Below are 22154 nucleotides of genomic sequence, written 5' to 3'. Positions count from 1 at the left end.
TCTTGACTGGTCTGACAATGCCATGGGATATCAACTAGTAATACAATACTTATATGTACAATTACAAAACTGGCAATCAGCATTTCACATTTGCAGATTTTATCATCAGATGCTCCACTGATTTCATTAAAGTTTGAAAACCTAAATTAGAGCCTTGGTTAACAGAAAATCCCCTGATTCCTTAAATGACTTGAAGAAATCACATTACATACTAATCTTTGGGATAGATTTTAAAAGTGCTTTCCCTATAGGTTAGATTGATTATCTTATGAACGAATTTTGGACTTGCATATAAATTTGAATACATTTTGTATTTTTCTTGGCTTTCTTTTGTAGGAAACAGAGCATTGTTATCTTCCCCTTTTATCAATGATGTGAAGGAAGTTAATTTTGCGATAATGCAAATAGAAATCGCTGGAGGTACTCAACAGGCCTGACAGCATCTATGGAGAGAGAAAAACGATTAATGTTTGGGCCTGTGACCAAAGGGAAACAGACCCGAAACATTAATTCTGTTTCTCTCTTCACAGATGCTGCCGGACCTGCTGCATCTTTCTCGCATTTTCTGTTTTTATTTTGGATTACCAGCATCCACAGTCTTTTGCTTTTGTACTCATTTTACAGTTTGGGAAAATATCTATAGCCAAAATATTAACCTATGCCCTCTCTTTACGGGTGCAGATGGACCTCATCAGTATTTCCAAAGACTTGTAGTTTAATCTATTGTTGCTATACATTGTGACTATTTGTGCAAAAGAAACACAATTTGATTTCCAAAATTAAAATTTGCTTTTGTGACAGTTTATTGCACCCAGGTCTGAGTTAATTCCAGTTAAACTTGTTTTTTCCAGGTCACAATAAGAAATGCAACACAACTGAAGTAACACATACAACCATTGGATGCAAAGGGAAGAATATAAAGGTTAGTGTATCGTGTTCCTCGTGATTACACACAATTATGTTCTTTTAGCAGAAATTGTTATCCCATGGAAAGATTTTCCCTGTTCTTCTGGGTTGAGTTTTTTTAAAAGTTGGTGTTGAACTCACTTTTTGTTGTTAGTTATGGCAACGTTCTCTGCCGGACCTGCTGCATCTTTCCAGCATTTTCTGTTTTTATTTCAGATTACCAGCATCCACAGTCTGAAAATGTTTTGCAGAATACAGCAGCGTTTCCTATTGCTGAGATCCTCTAGCAGCAATTTAATGTTCTGTTACACCAAGACGTCATTGAATCATTGTAAATGGACAATTTCCAAGTGCATTGCTTCACAATATCTTTTTTATGCTTTGAGGAATGTGTGGTAGATGAAATGGAAGTTTGAAACACAAGATTGCTGTGATATTTGAGCTATGCAGTAGAGTTCTGAAGCAATATGTTTCATTTGTTACTGCAGTGGTCTCTGTACTTCACCCCAGTTTTTCCTGATGGTGGGCTGAAGATTTGGAGAACTTGTACTTAGATTTTAAAAATCTCTCTGCAACTTATTCTGCACCAATTTTTTAAAGAAAGCTTTGCAGCAACTCTCCAATGTATTTAAGCATGAAACAATTTTTGCTAGTTTTGAAATCTTGATTTGAAGCTCTGATGACCTTTGAGCAATGACGTTAATGCTATTGCTAAGGAAAGCAGGGAATTTAATCATAAAGGACCACATTGATGAAAATTTATTTGTAACTCTAATAGTTGAGCCTTAAACATTAAAGTTCAAATGATAGTTGTAAATATTTAGAAGCAGGCAGAGGCTGGATGTCCTACTATGTGAATGTGGACTCAGACAATCAAAATATCACCATGGCCACTAAGGAATTCCTGGTACTTGCTGTTCACCCAGCAAAGTCTTGTTAATTTTCAACTAACCAACTGTGACTATGTTTACAGGTTGGTGAGATCGGGGTGGACAGTGGTGGTGGGAGTAGTTAAACCTGCAAAACATCTCACTGGGTGCCTGGATCCTTCCTAATAGCCTCCAATAATCCTCTAAGTTAATATCTTAACAGATAAAATTGCAAGCTTTTTAGTATTGCTAAGTCATGGCTTTTAAGCTAGTGAGACTCTTCTCTGCACACTTGAGGATCCCTAATCACAAATATTGCGCGTAAACTCTGTAGGACTTAAATATCTGGGGTGTGCACCATGGGAAGAGAGTGCACTCAGAATTGGCCAAACAGAAATTCTACAAGTGTTGATTTATCAGTCACTTGATTCAGAGACGCCTGTATATATGAGCTTCCGTATATTAAATATCCAGTTAACCAAAAAATGCATTCTCTTTTTTCCAATTGAGTGGGATGTGTGCTAGGTTTGCCTCATCCCTCATCAGAAAGGCAACTGAAATCCTTCATTTTAAACACCATTAGAATTTTTCAGCTGCGAAAAAGTCCTTTTGTGGGAGAATGTAAAACTCCACTCGACAGGATACAACTGGCAAAATGATAGTAGCTGTGTGACAATTGAAGCTAGAAGCTAGAATCACACAATTAGGACCGAAAAGTCTAGTCAGTCTACGTAGCTTCACAAGCTTCAACTGTAAAGGAGAAATCAATAGCGTGCACTCAAGTGGAGCAGGAAGACTTTTGCACTCAGGACAGCACAATTATGATCGAGGACTAGCTGAACTGCTATTGCACAATTTTTTTCATTCATTCAATGGATGTGGGCATTGCTGGCTAGGCCAGCATTTATTGCCCATCCCTAATTGCCCTCAAGAAGGTGCTGGTGAGATGCCTTCTTGAACCACTGCAGTCCATGTCGTGTAGGTACACCCATAGTGCTTTTAGGGGCAAAGTTCCAGGATTTTGACCCAGTGACGGTGGAGGAACGGCGATATATTTCCAAGTCAGGATGGTGAATGGCTTGGAGGGGAACTTCCAGGTGATGGTGTTTCCATGTGTCTGCTGCCCTTGTCCTTCTAGATAGTAGTGGTCGTGGGTTTGAAAGGTGCTACCTAAGGAGGCTTGGTGATTTCCTGCAGTGCATCTTGTAGATAGTACAGGTAAGAAATAAAAATAGGATTATCATCCATCATGGCGAAGATTAAGAATATTGTTACCAGTTGTTAGAGCAACAACCTTACAGTAAATCACTTGCCATTTGGAAGTGTAACAACAATGATTAGTTATATGCCAATGCTTTGGAGAGTCACGTAATGTTTTAATATTTCTGTAATTTTACACTTCCATCTATGCTCATTGCAATGCCGCATATCTTTGTATTACCGGTAAGTTTGTATATGTGGTTTTCTCTCCCATCGTCATTTGTAAATGAATAGTTAAGGCCCTAGCCCAGATCTTTGTAGGACAGCACTAGTCGCATTCTGCCAATTAGAGTACCTGTCCCTAATTCCTTCTGTCCGTTGTTGTTCAATACTGTGTCTTTCATTGCACGAGCTTCAATTTTAGCTCTTATGAGGGACTTTATCAAATACCTACCATATAAATAACATCCATAGACATGCCTCCATTCACTCCTTCAGTCACTTCTTCAAAACAATTTAATCAGGTTCATCAGCCATGGTCTAGCCTTAAAAGTTAATGCTGGCTCTCTCTGATCAGCTGAACATTTTCAAGACGTTCAGTCACCCTGTCCTTAATTGTAGACTCTGGCAATTTTTGTACAACAGATATTCGGCTAACAGGTCTATAGTTCTCTGGTCTCACCTTTCTTAATGTTTCTTTTATTAATTTTTTTTCTTACCTTATATAAGATTGGTGCTGTGTGCTTGTTGGCAAAGTTTTATGTACCAAAAATATTCAGGATTATGCTGTTTTAGTGAAGGTAGTTAAAAGACAAGGTGACCTTGCACTGGGAACATGCCCTACCCCAGGGTTCAAAAGACACAGGGACGGTAGGCTAATTTGTCCTCAAAAGCCCCCAAAAAGTTTGGGAAAATTCAATCACTGGGGTGACCAATGAGAGAAAAGCCTCCCTTATATGTGGACATGACAGAATCGGTGAGGAATTGTTCCTGCAATCACAAGCTATTTCTCACCCATGCTTGCTGCTGATAGGCTAAACAGCATCTTACTAGTGAGCCTATCAGCAGCAAACACAGGAAGAGAAACAGCTTGTGATTGGAGGAGCAGCAGGAAAGTGTTTGGTGGTGGGACAGACTCTGAGAGAGAGAGAGAGAGACATAGACTGTAACCCACTGAAAAATATTTTATTATTTGCCCTAAATCCATGAGTAACAAAAGTGGTTAGAACTTTACTTTTGTTTTGTCTGGTAATAATTATCATATTGCAAGTGGAATAGAATTCTCATATTGGAAGATCCCCCCACTACTGACCCTCCAGCTTATTGTAGCCTAACCTCTTTGCTGAGCTCCAATGTGTTTGGGTATCTTTATCTATTCTCTCTTGGATAAGGGATTAAAAGCAATTGTTTTTAGATAAAAGTTTGAAAAGGCATTGTTCTGTCTGCTAATTTATTGGAAATGTTAAACTATTTAAAACAGGACAAATATGTTTTACACAGCTCCATATATGACATTGATTGCAGGTGATAACCCATTTCAAATAGATGGGCTAACACTTGTATTAACCACTGGATATAGGAATGTGTTAAAGCTTTGTTTGCCAACAGTCATTGCTAAAATTAAGATGGGCTAAGCAGGCAACCAGTACCAGAACAGTTTACTTATAGTAAGATGTGCTTTATAGGAAACGAGGAAAATAATCTGAGTCATATGACCCCTTCAGTTTCTACCTTATTTAGATCAGGATTTGACTTTTCAGAATTCTTGTTGCCGTCTATTTCACTGTACAATAACAATCTTGTTATGACCAACAATACTAAAATTCCCTTGTTTCCTCTGGATTTTGCCCATGGCCCTCTGGTGCTGTTCTCTTATGTCTCATTGCTGTGAGTCATGGCTCTCGACTAATAAATATTGTTTCATTGAAGGAATAGAGTATATACCCCGGGACTGCGGATGGAAATTCCTAGTTTAGTAGCACCTTTTCTCGGAGCAGGAATTCCTGGGGACTTGTGTTCGAATTCCACCACAAGAGATGATGGAATTTGAATTCAATAAAAATCTGGAATTAAAGTCATGACAATGAAACCGTTGTCGATTGTTATAAAAACACATCTGGTTCACTAATGTCCTTTAGGAAAAGAAATCTGTCATCCTTACCTGGTCTGGCCTACATATGACCTCATACTCGCCAACCTGTCTGCCACAGATACACCTGTTCATAACAGTAGGTAGGAGTGACCATCACACAGTCACTGAACAGATCTAGCAACTCAAGACTGGGCTTCCATGAAGCACTGTGGGTCATCAGCAGCAACAGAATTGCACTCGAACACAATCTGTAACCTCATGGCCTGGCATATCCCCCACTGTACCATTACCATCAAGCCAGGGGATCAACCCTCATTAGTGAAGAATGCAGGAGGGCATACCAGGAGCTGCACCAGGCTGCAGAAGGAAACCTTAAAAAAAAATCAACAAAAACACAATAGTAATGTTACTACGTGACTGCATTCTCTAATGTTGGAGTTAGTGAGAATCTAGGGGGTGTCGATGGCGTAGTGGTATTGTTGCTGGACTAGTAATCTAGAGACCCAGGGTAATGCTGGGTTCGAATCCCACCACAAGAGATGGTGGAATTTGAATTCAATAAAAATCTGGAATTAAAGTCATGACCACGAAATCATTGTCAATTGTTATAAAAACCCATCTGGTTCACTATTGTTCTTTAGGAAAGGAAAGCTGTCATCCTTACCTGGTCTGGCCTACATGTGACTCCAGACCCACAGCAATGTGGTTGACTCTTAGGCATACCTGGTGAAGCTATAACACAGGACTGCTTGCGTACCAAACAGCATACAATGAACCAACTCACTGGAGGAGGAGGCTCCACCAATATCCACATTCTCAATAAGGGAGGAGCCAAGCAGATCGGTGCAAAAGATAAAGCTGCAATCTTCAGCCAGAAATGCTGAGTGGATGATCCATCTCAGCCTCCTCCGGAGGTTCCCAGCATCACAGATGCCAGGCTTCAGCCAATTTGATTCACTCCATGTGATATCAAGAAACGGCTGAAAGGGCTGGATACTGGAAGGCTATGGGCCCTGACAATATTCCGGCAATAGTACTGAAGACTTGTGCTCCAGAACTTGCCGCGCCCCTAGCCAAGCTGTTCCAGTACAGCTACAACACTGGCACCTACCTGGCTATGTGGAAAATTGCCTGGCTGTGTCCTGGACACGAAAAAGCAGGACAAATCCAACCCAGCCAATTTCCACCCCATAAGCCTACTCTCAATCATCAGTAAAGTAATGGAAGGGGCACATGCAATAACCTGCTCACTGAAGCCCAGTTTGGGTTCTGCCAGAGCCACTCAGCTCCTGACCTCATTACAGCCTTGGTTCAAATATGGGCAAAGAGCTGAACTCCCGAGGCGAGGTGAGAATGACTGCCCTTGACATCAAGGCAGCATTTGACAGAGTATGGCATCAAGAAGCACTAGCAAAATGAGTCAATGGGAATCGGGGGGGGGAAACTATCAGCTGATTAGAGTCAAACCTAGCACAAAGGAAGACAGTTGTGGTTGTTGGAGGTCAGTCATCTCAGCTCCAGAACATCACTGCAGGAGTTCCTCAGGATAGTGTCCTCGGTCCAACCATTTTCAGCTGCTTCACCAATGCCCATCCTTCCATCATAAGGTCAGAAGTGGGGATGTTCGCTGATGGTTGCACAATATTCAGCACAATTCATGACGACTCAGATACTGAAGCAGTCCTTGACCAAATGCAGCAAGACTGGACAATATCCAGGCTTAGGCTAAGAAGTGGTAAGCAACATTCGTGCCACACAAGTCAGGCAATGACCATCCCCAACAAGAGAGAATGCAACCATTGCCCCTTGATGTTCAATGGTACTACCATCACTGAATCTCCCACTATCAACATCCTGGAGGTTACCATTGACCAGAAACTGAACTGGACTAGCCATAAATACTGTGGCTACAAGAGCAGGTCGAAGGCAAGGAATCCTGCAGCAAATAACTCACCTCCTGACTCTCCAAAGCCTGTCCACCATCTACAAGGCACAAGTCAGGAGTCTGATGAAATACTCCCCATTTGCCTGGATGAGTGCAGCTCCCAAAACACTCAAGGAGCTTGACACCATCCAGGACAAAGCAGCCCGCTTGATTGGTACCACATCCAGAAACATTCACTCCCTCCACCATCGCACAGTGGCAGCAGTGTGTACCATCTACAAGATGCACTGCAGGAATTCACCAAGGCTCCTTGGACAATACCTTCCAAACCCACGACCACTACCATCTAGAAGGACAAGGGCAGCAGATAGATGGGAACACTGCCACCTCTAAGTTCCCCTCCAAGCTTAGTATCCAAGATTTCTAAGAATGGGCAAATACAAACAAAAAACAAGTCCTGGTTAACAATCTTATCCCAAGGTTAAAATTCAGTAAGAAGCACTCAAGTAAAGCTTGCAAATTCCAGATAAACAGTTAAACTTTGACAATTTGCTTGTACCCTCATGAAAAGGGCACATATGCAGCAAAATGTTTCAGTATCTTATTTTGTAGAGTTATCCAGGTTACAGAACTGTGCTAATACATGTTATGCTGTAAAGCTAAAGAGACTGGCCTCCTCCAGGCAGCAGGGACTTGGTAGCAGATGGGCATGGTGGGTGGAATGTCTGTTTTGTGATGAGGACTCACTTGTTTTTTCACCTCACATGTCTGGGACTGATTTCAAGATCTGATAACTCTTAGGTTAGAAGGCGGGAGATGGTGTGAAGAGGGCCTAAAGTACATGAGGGAGGCTTTTAAAATCAAGTGAACCAGCAACATAGAATACCAAAAGCTGAGCCCACTAACTGATGATAATAAAAAGACAGAGACAGGAAAATAACATTTCAATCAGACCCCAAGAAGAACTTAATTTTTAAAAGACCCTTGTGATTGAATTCAATTTGTTCTAGGATTTAAACAATACAGGAAAGCTTCAAGTTTATATGAAGCAGATGAGAAAATTTACATTGAAAATCTAAGATGGCAAGAAGCAGGTGATGTTTTCTGCTCATTTTAGCTGACAAAATAAGAATGAATTATAAAGCAGCTGCAGAAAGATTTGATTATCATTTGTTTTAAAAATGTCATTTTCAACACCATGAAAGTTAATCTAGGCAGTTTTTCACCTTAGCAAAAATTTGCAAATATGGCGCGGTAAAATGATTTATGTTATGTGGAAGTTCAATAATATTTTAAAATCAAGATCTGATAACTGTAGCATTGTACATGGACATCAATTTCTGCTGCAATATTTTACATAAGAACAAAAGAAATAGGCCATTTGGCCTGTTGAGCCTTCTCAGCCATTCAACATGATCATGGCTGTCTTGATTGTTGCCTTAACTCCCCCTTCCTATCAGCCTGCCCATAACCTTTGACTCCCTTGCCAATCAAAAATCTGTCTAACTCAGCCTTGAATGTATTCCGTGTCCTGGTCTCCACTGTCCTGTGGAAGAAATTTCCAAAGACTAATGACCATCTGAGAGAAGAAATTCCTCATCTCCATCTATAATGGTAATGTGAAACTATGCCCCCTGTTTTATATTTCCCCACAAGGGGAAACATCCTCTCAGTATCTACCTTGTCTAGCCCCCTCAGAATCTTTTATGTTTCAATAAGTTCACCTCTCATTATGTAAACTTCAATGAGTATAGGCCCAACCTATACTTTTCCTCATAGGTCAAACCCCTCATCCCAGGAGTCTTCACTGAACTGCTTCCAATACACGTATGTCGCTCCTTAAGTATGTTAACTAAAACCGTACAGCTCTTAGTTTCTATTTTTTTCTCCCTCCTGCACTCGGCCCCCCTTTCCCATCTTCTCCTATGCTTTGTCAAGACTCACTGGATAGTGCGCTGCAATATCAAGCCCCGCTGCTCCCTGAGCCACGACGAATGTAAAAAAGTTTGATCAAACCACCTAATAGTTTAATTTGGGTTAACAGAATATGAGTACCAGGTTTGTAAATTTAATAAGTAAATAACCGTTTATTGAACAAATTGTCTTTAACCAGTGACGAAAGAAATATGAACTGCTAATTTCTAACTCTATAAGCTAAACTCTGCCCCTTAAATCCCTGTACACACATACAAGACACATAAGACAAATAAAAACATGGATTTTAAGGGTGGGATAAAACAGTTCAATAGCACCAATTCTGGAGTACAAGATTCAATGGGTTGATTTCGATCAATGTCTTCCAAATTCCTTTCAGTTCTTTGACGACACGAGGTGGTCTTCCAGCACTTTCAATCTTTAGTTCACTGGTTAAGCACTTGCCTTTAAATGTCTCTAACAGTGATTTTCCCCTTTGCCTCTTGACAGGGGTTTTCAGAGAGAGAGCAGGCTATATCGATGAGGGCGAAAAGCCAGATAGCTATTATTGTAGAATTACTGGAATCTGACACACACAGGAGCAAGAGGTATTGGGTCTTTTTCTTTTCAGGCTAGGAGCTATTCTGCTGCACTGCTCTCACACAAACCCTGGTCACCTGCTCAGGAGCCAATTAAAACGTTATTGCCAGGCAGTTCCCCATTAGACCAGACTCCTCCTTGGTACCATCCTGTCTTTCATGACACACTCTGTTCCAGGGCAGCAACGTTTTATATATTCCTCACACTGTTCCAGTGGACAGTCTTTCAAACTGTGACCATTGTAATTTTAATCCATATTCCAACAGAAATAAAAAAAATGTTCTTTACAACTTTGTAAACTCAATTCTCAGATCACATGTAGTGAAATTCACATATATTGTCCATTGTTAAAGTCATTGTGATCATTGTAATTTTGCTGTTTCTTTCCATTTTTGCTTTAGTATCCATTTAGTATCCTTTTAAAGTTAGGTGCTTGGCTGTTAGGAAGTGTTTAAAATCCTCTGACATTTGAGTCTCTTCAGTTGTTATACTGATCATATAATCTTTGACAGTTCTCTTTCAATGCCATGAAAAGTCAGGTTGCTCTGAGATTCTGGAACTGTGATAGTGACTGGGCAGTGTTGGAATGGCATGGTGGGGAAATTCAGGATGTTTGAGTAAAGGGTCATTGACATAAACAGGATTCAGGGCTAAGAATACATGGGTAGCTGGGCCAAGCATCAAATGGAGGGAAGGTGGCATGCACAGGAGAGCACAACTTGAGTTGGCATTGAGAGGAAATGGGGCAAAGGAGTCATTAGCATGCATATGTCTTTGTACTGTTGCATATTGTTACATTGGGCCTTAGACCTCAATTGGTCGAAGGTATGATATATATGGGGTGTGTGCTGTCTACTCACATAAGCCTTGACCGCAGCTACACACTTTTGTTAACTTTGCATGCGAATAAGACATCAAAGTGAATGGAAGATTAATTGTGCACATTTATAACTAAGTTTTATGTGAATTATCGTATCTCATGACATGCTCAATCTTTCTTAAGATTCCTGAGTGGAGTTGGGAAGGATTATTATGGCAGCTGTATAGCACAAAACTTTGGATAGTGTAATTTTTATGACTGAACCAATCTAACATAACATTAGAAATGCTTCTAGGATCAGATTGGCCAGATAGATAAATTGAAGAGGCATTTATCTATGGGATTTGATTGTTTCTAGGATGTGATGGGCCTAATAGACCAAACAACACTCAAGAATAAATCTTCTGATGCTGGCACAATGGCCATGGGACCAATGTGCTGCATAATTTACACTTGTTCAAGTTGATACCAGTGTCAAGCTTGCATCCATTACAGTGTGCTTGGTGTCAAGAATTTGAGAGTATCTATTGGATCTCCAACATTCATTTTGAAAACAGGTCCATATACTTATGCTCCTATCTTTTCTGTTTGTGCCTCAGATTCAGGATGCTTCTGAACTTTTATTGTCCTCCTGAATATATATTGATTAAGTAAAAGTGCCAGATGCTGTGTTCTCAGTGAGTGCTTATATGGTGCTGGTTCACTCCCTGAAGGAATTGTAGACAATTATGTATCTTTGCGAGAGTTTTGTTGGTTCACTTTATAGATTTTGTGCTGCATCTGGTGAGTAATCCATTATATATAAATGGGCCATGTTCCTCTTTATACAGAAAGAATACATATTGTTATATAGCACATTATTCATATCACTGTTGAAAGAAAGATGAGAAGTAAGTAGTAATAGTATGTTTTCAGTGGCGCCTTTCACAACCTCAGGACACCCCAGAACATATTGTAGTCAATGACATGCCATTTGCCGTGTAGTCACTTTTCTTTTATTTCTTCTTAGGATATAAATATTGCTGGCAATGTTTTTATTTATTGCCCATAACTGAGCATCCCTGAGAATGTGGTAGATCCAAGGAATACTCTGGTACAAAATTTCAACACTCGGAGTCCAGATGCAATATCCAAGTGGTTCCTTTATTATGCATGCGGGGAGCAAACGCTGGGCAATCCAGGCACTTGTCCACCAAGGTTCAAATGACCACAATTTATTTATTTTTTACTATCAGTTACAACTTAATGGTATTAGTTAGATAAAGGCCAAAGCACAATGACCTCCCGTTGGGCTGAAATTTGTGTTCTTGTACAGTAATTACAGTGCAGAGACTGGGCATTGTCCTTTTGGAGATAGCAAAAAATGTATGTTTGTTCTATACAAAAGGTTTACGGGGGCTGACTGGATGTGGTTCGAGGCTATCAGACGGTGTTAAATGGCCTTCCCCATTTCTTGATCGAGTCATCCCATGTCCCCGCCCGTGTGTATCTCCCATTTCCTGATTGCAAATTTACACCTGAGCCCTTTGTACATGTTTTTAGCTTTCATGTAAGGCTGTGATTGTCTGTGTATGCTTTGGTTCCCTAGCTGTTGGTCCTGGCTAGCACTTGAAAATAAATCCAAATCTTCTACACCTTCAGTCCCCCCTTTTGGGTGCGTAACCATTAGTTTAAGGTAACCAATTAATCTGCATCCGATGGTTCTGTCATGGCTCCGGTGGTACCGATCCGAGCAAGTCCTACAGGCTATGGCATCACCCAGACCTCTGCCCAAGTTTTTAAGCTTCCTAATGTCCAAGACTCCTGTCTTTCTGGTGGTATGCAGCCGCCAAGACAGGAGACTGGGACCCTACTACATTAATATTGTGTCCTTCCCCAGCTGCTGTTGTTGCTCCTTTAACATTATTTTTGTCCTATGTCTAAGGGCTTTCTTCTTACAGGTGCAACGTGCTGCAATTCCCCGTGCCAATGCTAACACTAGCTGCACTGCGACGAGTATATGAGAGATTATTCTTATCCAGGGGTGCACATCCACATTCAGCCCCCAGTCCCACACTTGCTCCCACCATGTCGGATTTCTCAATTGCTCTTCCAAATCATTGATTAGCCTTTTAAACACCGCCTGTAACACGTAATACTGTTTCATCACCTTTCGTAAGTCACCTTTAATCTTTGTCAGACTTTCGGGAAGGTGGGGAATTGGGGCCTACTTAAGTTCCTTATACTGTTCCAAGGTATCGTGGAGTGTGTGAGACCTGACCCCTTTGTTGGATGTACACCATTCGCATGTGTCCGATAGTAACTGGGAGCTGGGGTTTAAAGCAGAAGTTGGGGTTGATGATGTTGCAATGTAGGCTTCTGTACGTGTATGGCCTCATTCTTGTATATGGCATGCATGTCTACAGGGTAGTACCAGAGGAGTCATTGTCTCGGATTAACCCAATGTCCTCCACTCGGTACTGAGGATACAGGCCCGTGTCTGCTGTGACTGATGGGATTGCCAATACCATGCCTATCATGTTTATTTGGATTGTGGTGCACTTCTGAATCACCGGATTCACACTGGTCATATTCCTTTCGATGTACAGGCATCGATGATGTCTGGGTTCTTGGCCATCCCCCGCAACTGGGTATTGTTGATCCAGCCTGGCACTTCCCCCCACTTTGGATCTAGGCCAGATTATGTCTTAATTGCCCGATCATTCACTGGCCGTAAGTGTGGCACAGCTGGCTTTTTTGGGTGCTGACCTCTTGTCATTCCTTGCTTTCTATTAATTGGTTGGTGGTTTTAGCATGGGTCTCTATAACATGTACTCTTTCCAATAGAGATGCCACACTCTTGCCCCCTAAGACTGCTGCCATTTCACCACCCCTTGCTGCTCTTATGAGCAGCTGCCTCATGATCCCTTTAAGATTCGTGACCTCGGAGTTGATTCCTTGAATGTTGAGAGGGTTTTCCACAGAAGTCCTTGCGTTCACCCTGATTCACATTGTTAACTAACCCTCTCTTCTGGCAGTGGAAAGCAGCATGTCCCCTGAATCTAGTGGCACCCGTGGCGTCAGCTGCCTGATTAATCACAGCCTTATGCAGTAATTTGTATAGTTTTCGTAGGGGCACTTGGTTACTGCAATACTCAGACAGTTGTATACCTGCCAGGTTCACAATTACCGGTAAAATTTCATGTTTAACATTCTCATACAATAGTTCACTGTCTGTTTACACCCCCAGTCCATTCTGTGGCCCAGGGGTCGTGTCTAGGCAAGATAGTCTTTGTGGTGTTGTTATGTCCTATGATAGCGGGCTGGTGTCGGTCTGGGGTCCGCCATTGTAGTCAACTCTGCGTGTTTGGGCCTCAAGATCCAATGCCAGGATTCTGTCATTCCCAAGCCCTCCTCTCCGGGATAGTGCCTCTGTTGTTTTTGTCCTGGGCTATGAAAGTAAATTGCGAAAAATCTCTCTCACCTTGTATCTGGACCTGTGCCCCCTTCGCACATGTTCAGGGTCTGTCTGAACCATTGCTAATCTGGAAGCATATTGGGCCCTCATTTTCCCATCGGAGTTCCATTCCCATATGTGAGCTCTGCCCTAGGCTCTCTCCATCGCTCATTCCAACGGATAGTTGCATAAGCCTGGTGCCACACTTGAAGAGCATTGACTTTTCCGTTGCGATATACACACCTCCTTTCACGCAATATCCGTCACTGACACTCTTGTAGTATTATCCCATAACGGCTGCTGCTTCACAGTTTACGTTCTGTATACTGGTGGCTGTGATAGCCAGGGCCCTGGTAATGATTATCGACACCCAGCTTTTTTCCAAGTTGGCGTGGAGGTTACCCAGTTACTGTTATTTCTGTAATGAAGCAGCAGTAGCTGGTGATTGTCAGGGGTTAGGTAATATATAAGAGGCAGTTTTCTCCTTTTCACCCCTCCTTGTACACTGCCCACGGTGACCCTCCCCGTAGTTGAGGATTCCCCCTTCGTCTTTTGGATGGCCAGTCCTCCAGATCGGGAATGAATCCTAAACCACTTGGCGAACACAGTATGGACTGCTCGTTGTCCGTTTTTCCCCCCACTGCCCGGTAATTCAATCTTTCTCACTTATATCATACCTTTTCAGTTGCGACCAATGTTTCCACCTACCTTTTCCCTTCATATCGATGCAGGCACATGAATCGCTGGTCAAAATTATTTCGTACGGTCCAGTCCATTTTGGGGCAAAACCTGGTTGGTTAAGGATGATTTGAACAAACACCATGTCTCCGACCTCAGCCGGCGGTGATGGGTGCCACCCTTTTGTCCTCTCTTCTAAATCGCTGATAGCTTGTTGGTCCTTCACTTCCTGTTGTAAGTCCTTTAGCTGTCCATCCAATTGCTTAATATAGTTTTTAATTTTATCTCTGATGGGTCCCAAATCCTCACTTCCGGTGGCTATACCCTCTGGCAAGTGTATAGCGCCCCCCTGTCATCAGCTCATAAAGGGTTAACCCAGTTATCCTGTTAGGGGTTGCCGTCAGTCGCATCAATATGCAGGGGAGCACATCCACCCATCCCCAACCAGTTGCTGTGGTGCCTTTCCAATAGCGTTTTTTAATGTGCGGTTCATGCGTTCTACCATTCCTGAGCTTTGTGGATGGTATGTGAAATTTCTGTTTTACCCCAAGCAGCTCATACGTCTTTTTCATAACTTTGCCCATAAAATGCGTTCCTTGATCCGAATCTATCTGTAAAGAGATTCCCCACCTTGGTACTACTTCAAAAGCGAGGATCTTTGCAACCGTAGTGGTGCTGCAGTCCTTGGTGGGAAAGTCTCCAAGCATCTAGTGAACTGGTCGATTATGATCAGGCAGTATTTCTTTACCCTGCTGTCGGGAAGGGGCCCTTGGGGCGCAGCTGGCGTGATAGCCTTACTTTGATCAGTTTGCCAGGGCTATGCTGGGCACAAATGATGCATCTCTGACAATACTTGGCTATATCCTTGCTAATGCCAGTCCACCACCAGTTTTGAAGCAGTCTACTGAGCATACTGCCCCGTCCGCTGTGGTCTGGTTTGTGATACAGTTTCAATAGGGTGTATTGTATACAATTCGGGGCCATTGCTAACGACCCTTTCCTCCAAATTCCGTCTTTTCCTGTGATGGTCCCTGCCCTTTGCCATTTTTCTTTCTCCTCTGGATCTGTATCTGCCTCTAATTTCTGCACATTCATCTCCTCTGGGCTATATGCAGCCACCCAGACTGCACAGTTCCTCTTTCTCGGCTGCCTGTTTAGACGCTGCGTCTGCCAGCATATTACCCCTTTGCTGGTTTTCCACCTTCCTATGCGCCTGTATTTTAATAACTGACGCCTCTGCAGGCGCCCGAGCTGCTTCCACTAACTCTCGTACTACATTCTCGTGCCTTATGTGCCCCATCCCCCCCCTCCTGAGGTGATGAATCCCCTCCTATTCCATGTAGTCGTGGACTACCCCGAATGCATACCGGTTTTCAGTATACACGTTCACCCTCTTGTCTTTAGGCACTTTGAGGGCCTCCGTAAGTGCAATCAGTTCGGCTACCTGAGTTGACAGGGTCCCTTCTAATCCCCCTTTTAGGATAGCCTCTTTGTTCTGGTCTATGACTGCCCACCCAGTCCAAAATTGCCTGTTTATGGATCTTCTAGATCCACCACATGTAGGGTCAAATCTGGGTTCTCAAGTAGTTCATGTGAGATGCCCCCCTCCACCTCTTGATCTAATCTCATCTGACATTGGTGCGGTTCCCCTTTGAATATCATTCCATCTGCTGGATTAACTTTAGTATCCCTTATGATCTGTACTGCCTTATCTTTTGGTAGTAACATAGCTTCCCATGCCACCCGCCTGGAGCCTGACACTGCTTCCAGTCTCCCAGTGTTTAGCAACTCCACTAAAGTATGCTGGGTGTACAGTATTATTTGTTCAGACATGGTGACAGGTTCGTACACCCGGACTGCGCACGCGGCACAGTCTAGTGCTGCCATGCACCTGGTCAGTCCCTTCACTACAGGGGACTGCTGTATGGAATAATATGCTACTGGCCTCATACCTTATCTTCGTTGTTGTGTCACTACTGCATTGTAAAAATCCCCATCGATACTGCTATAAACATGGAACGGTCGGGACATGTCAGGTAGCTTGAGGGCTGGTGCTGACATGAGACCAGCCTTCAACTCTGTATACGCTGTCTCTTGCTCTGGTCCCCATTTGAACTTTTCTGTCCCAGGCTTTCCTCACTTTACTAACCTCTGTATCGGCGTGGCCGTTGCTGCAAACTGGGGTAGGAAGTTGCAGCAGTAGTTGAACAGCCCCTTGACCTTTTGGACCCCCCTTACTGTGGTGGGGTGAGGCATGTCCGTGATGGCCATTTTCCAGTCCTGTGGTAGAATGGTGCTTCACTGACTGATCTCGTGTCCTAAGTACCTAGCCAGCGTTTGCCCTACTTGTGCCTTTTTGGGGTTTATCTTAAATCCAGCATTTTTCAGTGTCCTTAAGACTACCAGGAGAGCTCCGATGTGGCTCCTTTCTGATTCTGACGCTATTAGGATATCATCTAAATATTGTAAGATTGTACTGTTGTATGGCTATACATCGCACTGTCTCAGCTTCTCACTCAATACCTGGTGGAAGATGGTTGGGCTGTTGTGGAATCCCTGTGATAGCCTCACCCATGTATACTGTCTCCCTCCCACTGTGAAAGCGAATTTATCTTGGGATTCCTGGTCCAATGGTATTGACCAAAATCCATTGGCCACATCTAAAACTGTAAATGCTTTATGTTCAGGTCTTTACAATTAAAGCACACCTCGGGTTTAGGAACAGCTGTTGCGGTGGCCAGCGTTTCAGTGGGGTCTGTAACCTCCACTGCCGACACCTTTATCTTAGTTTTCCCTATGTGTTTATCTACCCTGGTGGCCCATCTTTCTAGCCCATCCTATTTGTCCTTGTCTATTAGTCCAATGTCTAGGATTGCCTGGTGCGCCAGGCTAAGGCCATCCTTGTACAATTGCATAAACTGTCCATCGTCTCAGTTTGGCGTGGCACCTACTCTCCCATAGTTACAATATGCCTCAAACTTCCGATTGCCATATTCATGGGCACCCTCGCCCTTTTCTTGTTTTACCCCAGTCACTATATTCCAATTAACTGGGGCTTGCCCTAAGATGTGTGCTATTTCTGCTCTAAAGGTTCGGAAATCGGCTTGCTGCTGTGCTTGATCTGCCTGATTGTCCGAGCACCGGGGGCACATACTCTATCTTAATTGGGGCCACGGGATATTGGGTTGATGATTCCCAACCCGCTTCCTGCTGTTCCTCATATCCTGCTGTCTGTTCAACCAGCCCGTTCCAACCTACATTATCTGCGTTTTGTGGAGCTGCTAGTGGCTGTGTTAAAGCTGGCGAAACTGACATGAGATTTTTTGCCTGTAATAGCTCTTCATTTTGGGATTTGTGGCCAACGTTCTATTTACTTTCTTACTTAACTCTATGTGTTGTCTTAACATTAGGATCCATGCTTTATTATCTTTGTCTTTTTTCAGATTATCCCACCATTTTCTCTGATCAGTGAGTGAGTCAAATGGGTTCCAATTGTTCTTTATCATTTTGTCTATCAATTTCTTATTTTGTCAGCTAATTGCCATGTCAGGGATTCCTCTGGTCGCCACTCATGTTTGTCACTACTGGCCATCTCTGGGTAAGAGAGTGGGGATATGGTTATCAGCAGCGGTATGGTTCTGACCTGGGTATTCTTTCTGACCGAACTCATTACTTGCGACTAATACTGGATGTAATTATAACAATCTATAATACAAGCGTTTCTACCCCAACCTTACCACCCCTTGAACTATTGCCTGGAGCCTAGGTTTCAGATACGTGGGGCACCTGACACTTCCTGGGTTGGGACCGAGTTGGATTTAGTATGAATAAAAATGTACTCACACTGTGACTCATCCTGGTTCCCCATCGGTGTCCTGTGTCCTTTGTACCCTGCTCGCTGCGCCAATTGAAAGGTCCGAAGAATACTCTGGTACAAAATTTCAACACTCGGAGTCCAGATGCATTATTCAAGTGGTTCCTTTATTACACATGAGGGGAGCAAACGCTGGGCAATCCAGGCACTTCTCCACCGATGTTCAAATGAGCACAGTTTATAGTTACAACTTAATGGTATAAGTTAGACAAAGGCCACAGCACAGTGACCCCCCAGTGGGCTGATAATTGTGTTCTTGTACAGTAATTGCAGTGCAGAGACTGTGTATTGTTCTTTTGGAGATAGCAAAGAATGTATGTTTGTTCTATACAAAAGGTTTACGGGGGCTGACTGGATGTAGTTTGAGGCTATCAGATGGTGTTAAACGGCCTTCCCCATTTCTTGATCGAGTCATCCCATAATCCCACCCATGTGTGTCTCCCATTTTCTGATTGCAAATTTACAGCTGAGCCCTTTGTACAAGTTTTTAGCTTTCATGTAAGGCTGTGATTGTCTGTGTATGCTTTGGTTCCCTAGCTGCTGGTCCTGGCTAGCACTTTAAAATAAATCCAAATTTTCTGCATCTTCACACTGCAGTCCATATTGTGCAGATGCACCCACAGTGCTGTTAGGGTGGGAGTTCCAGGATTTTGACTTAGTGACTGAAGAACGTCAATGTAGTTCCAAGTCAGGATGGTGTGTGATTTGGAAGGGAAATTGGTGGTGGTCGTGGTCGTGGTCGTTGTGGTGGTCGTCGTGGTGGTGGTGGTGGTTGTCGTGGTGGTTGTCGTGGTGGTGGTGGTCGTCGTCTAATCAAATGGCTGCTTTGCTTTGGATGGTGTCAAGCTTCTTCAGCACTGTTGGAGCTGCACTCTTCCAGCCAAGTGAAGAATATTCCATTACACCTCTGACCTCTGCCTTTTAGCTGGTGGACAAGCTTTGGGAAGTCAGGCAGTGAGTTATTTACCGCAGAAATCCCAGCTTCTAACTTGCTTTTGTGGCTGTTCTAGTGAAGTTTCTGGTCAATGATATCCTCCATGATATTGATGGCTGGGGATTCAGTGATGATAATACTGTTGAATTTCAAGGGGAGATAGCTAGATTCTCACTTCTTCGAGATGGTCATTGCCTGAAACTTGTGTGGCACAAATGCTATTTGCCACTTATCAACCCAAGCTTGAATGTTGTCTGGCTTCTCTTGCATGTAGGCATGGACTGCTTCAGTATATGAGGAGATGTGAACAGTAGTGAATACTTCAATCATCAGCAAATATCCCCATTTCTGACTTTATGATGGAGGGAAGTTCATTGGTGAAGTTGCTGAAGAATTGCTGCAGTGATGCCCTGGAGCTGAGATGACTAGCCTCCAATAACCACATCCATCTTTCTTTATGTAGGTATTACACCAACCAGGGAACGTTTCCCCCCTGATTTCCATTGACTTCAATTTTACTTGGACTTCTTCATACCATATCAAAATGTTGCCTTGATGTCCAGGGCAGCCACTTATACCTCACCTCTGGAATTTGGCTGTTTATTTTTGTAATGAAGCTTGGAGCTGAGTGGCCCTGCCGGAACTCAAATTGAGCATCGGTAAGCAGGTTGTTACTGTGAAAGCACTGTCAATGACACTTTCCATCACCTTGCTGATTTTGAATGTAGGCTGATGGGGCATTGGCAGAATTGGATTTGCCTGCTGTTATGCTCCTCATAGGGTAACTAAACCAAATAAATTAAATTTGCTAAATGACCCCCAAATGAAGAAATTACCAACAAGATTTCACTTTTTGTAACTTCTACTTAACACGAATCAGAACCAGCGCAAATTAAACATGAATTAACAGGTAAATAATGCTTCAAATAAAAAGGTAAATTTCTCTTTAAGTAGGCGGTACAACAAAGATACGTCTTCCGCAACCACAAGCATTCTCCTTCAGCATGAATGACATTATGTAGCTTTGCAGCTCCATAATATGCTATTCTTCATTCACGCAGAGTTGGTCAGGAGTCCTATCCAACAAGAGCTTCACCCCCGAGTTTCGCAGGTACGGTTATCAGCAAGGCACACTTCAATAAACCCTTTCTCCCTCGGGTCACAACAGTCCCGATGATGTAGCTTTCTAGAGTTTGATTTCAACTGACAACACTCCAGTTCACAGTTTGACCACTTCTGGGAAAACACCCAGCTTTTTAGCAACTCCAAGCTATTCACGCAGCTTTCTATTTTAGACCTTTTTAGCTAACTCCTACATTGCCTCTAAAATTGCTATCTCCTTTTCTGCCAAACAGAAAAACTGGCCTCTTCCTGAGAGTGATTTGCTTCGTCTCCTCACAAGAATTTTCTGTGTTCCTCTTTCTGTCTCTGTCTGCTTTCTCTTTGTGTCTGCATCTGTGCTTTCACCTTCCAGCTCTGCCGCTTATACCTCTCCATTGTGTCTGCCAGCAACATAGCTTCTTGCTTAGCTTCCTTCCTGTTGGAACTGCTTCCAGGTTAAAGGTTGCCAGGTCACTCAGACCAGTGTATTATCCAAGAAAACTGCAGTTGATCCCTTTACTGTCAAAAGTCCTATTCAAATGTTCTTAAAAACTATTACAGTTTCCACAGACGTTTTGAAGAAATTCTAAATTTCCCATTTTATTCTGTTTCTGGGCCAACGGTCGTCAAATCTGGGTAATTTTCCACATTGTTGGGGAGCTGTCTGTGTGCTGAAACAGCTTGCCTAAGGGTGTGATTAGTTCTGGACCACAGGTCTTCATTACTACTGTGAGCATGTTGTCAGAGGCCATAATCTTTGTTGTATCCAGTGTCTTCAGCCATTTATTGATACGACATGGTGTGAGTCAGATTGTGTGATGTCTGACATCTTTGTTGGTCCGCCCTCAGAAGGAGGCTGAGATATATGATCCACTTAGCACTTCTGGTTGAAGATAGTTGCTAATGCTTCAGCCTTGTCTTTTGCACTGATGATTTTGGAGCCCCCTCCCCCAGTTAGTTATTTAATTGCCCACCATTATTCACAGTTGGCTGTGGCAGGACTGCAGAGCTTTGACCTGATCCATTGGTTGTGGGTTTACTTAACTCTGTTTTTGACATGCAGCTTCCGCTTTTGGGCATGAATGCAGTTTATGTTGTAGCTTCAGCAGGTTGGTATCTCATTTTTATGTATGCCTGGTGCTGATCCTGGCATACTCTCCTACTCTCCTCATTAAACCAGGTTGGTCTCCTCGCTCAATGGCTTTGGCTGAGTGAGAGGTATGATAACTCGTAAGGTTACAGATTATGGTCGAATACAATTCTGCTATGTCTGTGCCTGGGCCTCAGTGCCTCATTGATGACCGGTTTTGAGCTGTGTGATTTGTTCTGAGTTTATCCCATTGTGTTATGCCACACAACACAATGGAGGGTGTCCTTATTATGATACTGGGACTTCGTTTCCACAAGGACAGTGCGTTGGTCCATCTTGGCAATGCTGTCATGAACAGATTTGTCCCCAATGGGTAGATGGTGAGGATGAGGTTAACTAGGTTTGCCCCTTTGTTGGTTCTTTCGCCACCGTCGCAGGCCCTGTCCGGCAGAAATGTCCCGGACTTGGTCAGTTGGTAGTAGCGATTCTAATGAGCCAGTCTGATGGACTTTAAAGTTCCCCATCCAGTCTGTGCTTTTGCTTCACAAAGTGCTTCTTCCAATTGGTGTTCAACATGGAGGTGTAGTGATTCATCAGCTGAGGAAGACCTTCGGTGGTAATCAGGTTTCCTTGCCCATGTTTGACCTGATATCATGAGACTTCATGGGATTCAAAGTCAATGTTGAGGACTCCCAGGGCAGCTGCTTCCCAACTGTATACCACTGTAATATTTTTATAAGAAAAGTGACAGCCCA

General features: G+C 43.0%; 1 protein-coding gene across 3 annotated transcripts in view; it reads left to right on the top strand.

Annotated features, from left to right (window-relative positions):
* The window catches only part of mcph1 (microcephalin 1), a 363873-nt gene that overhangs the window by 60904 nt on the left and 280815 nt on the right, over positions 1–22154 (top strand). For all 3 annotated transcript variants that reach the window (XM_041188255.1, XM_041188254.1, XM_041188256.1), the window contains exon 10: positions 852–922. In XM_041188255.1, coding sequence (XP_041044189.1) covers positions 852–922 — 71 coding nt within the window. The remainder of the gene's footprint in view (positions 1–851; positions 923–22154) is intronic.

Source organism: Carcharodon carcharias, chromosome 5 (assembly GCF_017639515.1).
Source record: "Carcharodon carcharias isolate sCarCar2 chromosome 5, sCarCar2.pri, whole genome shotgun sequence".
In the NCBI taxonomy this organism is placed as follows: domain Eukaryota; kingdom Metazoa; phylum Chordata; class Chondrichthyes; order Lamniformes; family Lamnidae; genus Carcharodon; species Carcharodon carcharias.
Note: the sequence above shows the minus strand (reverse complement) of the source record. Positions and strands in the feature narration are given on the sequence as shown.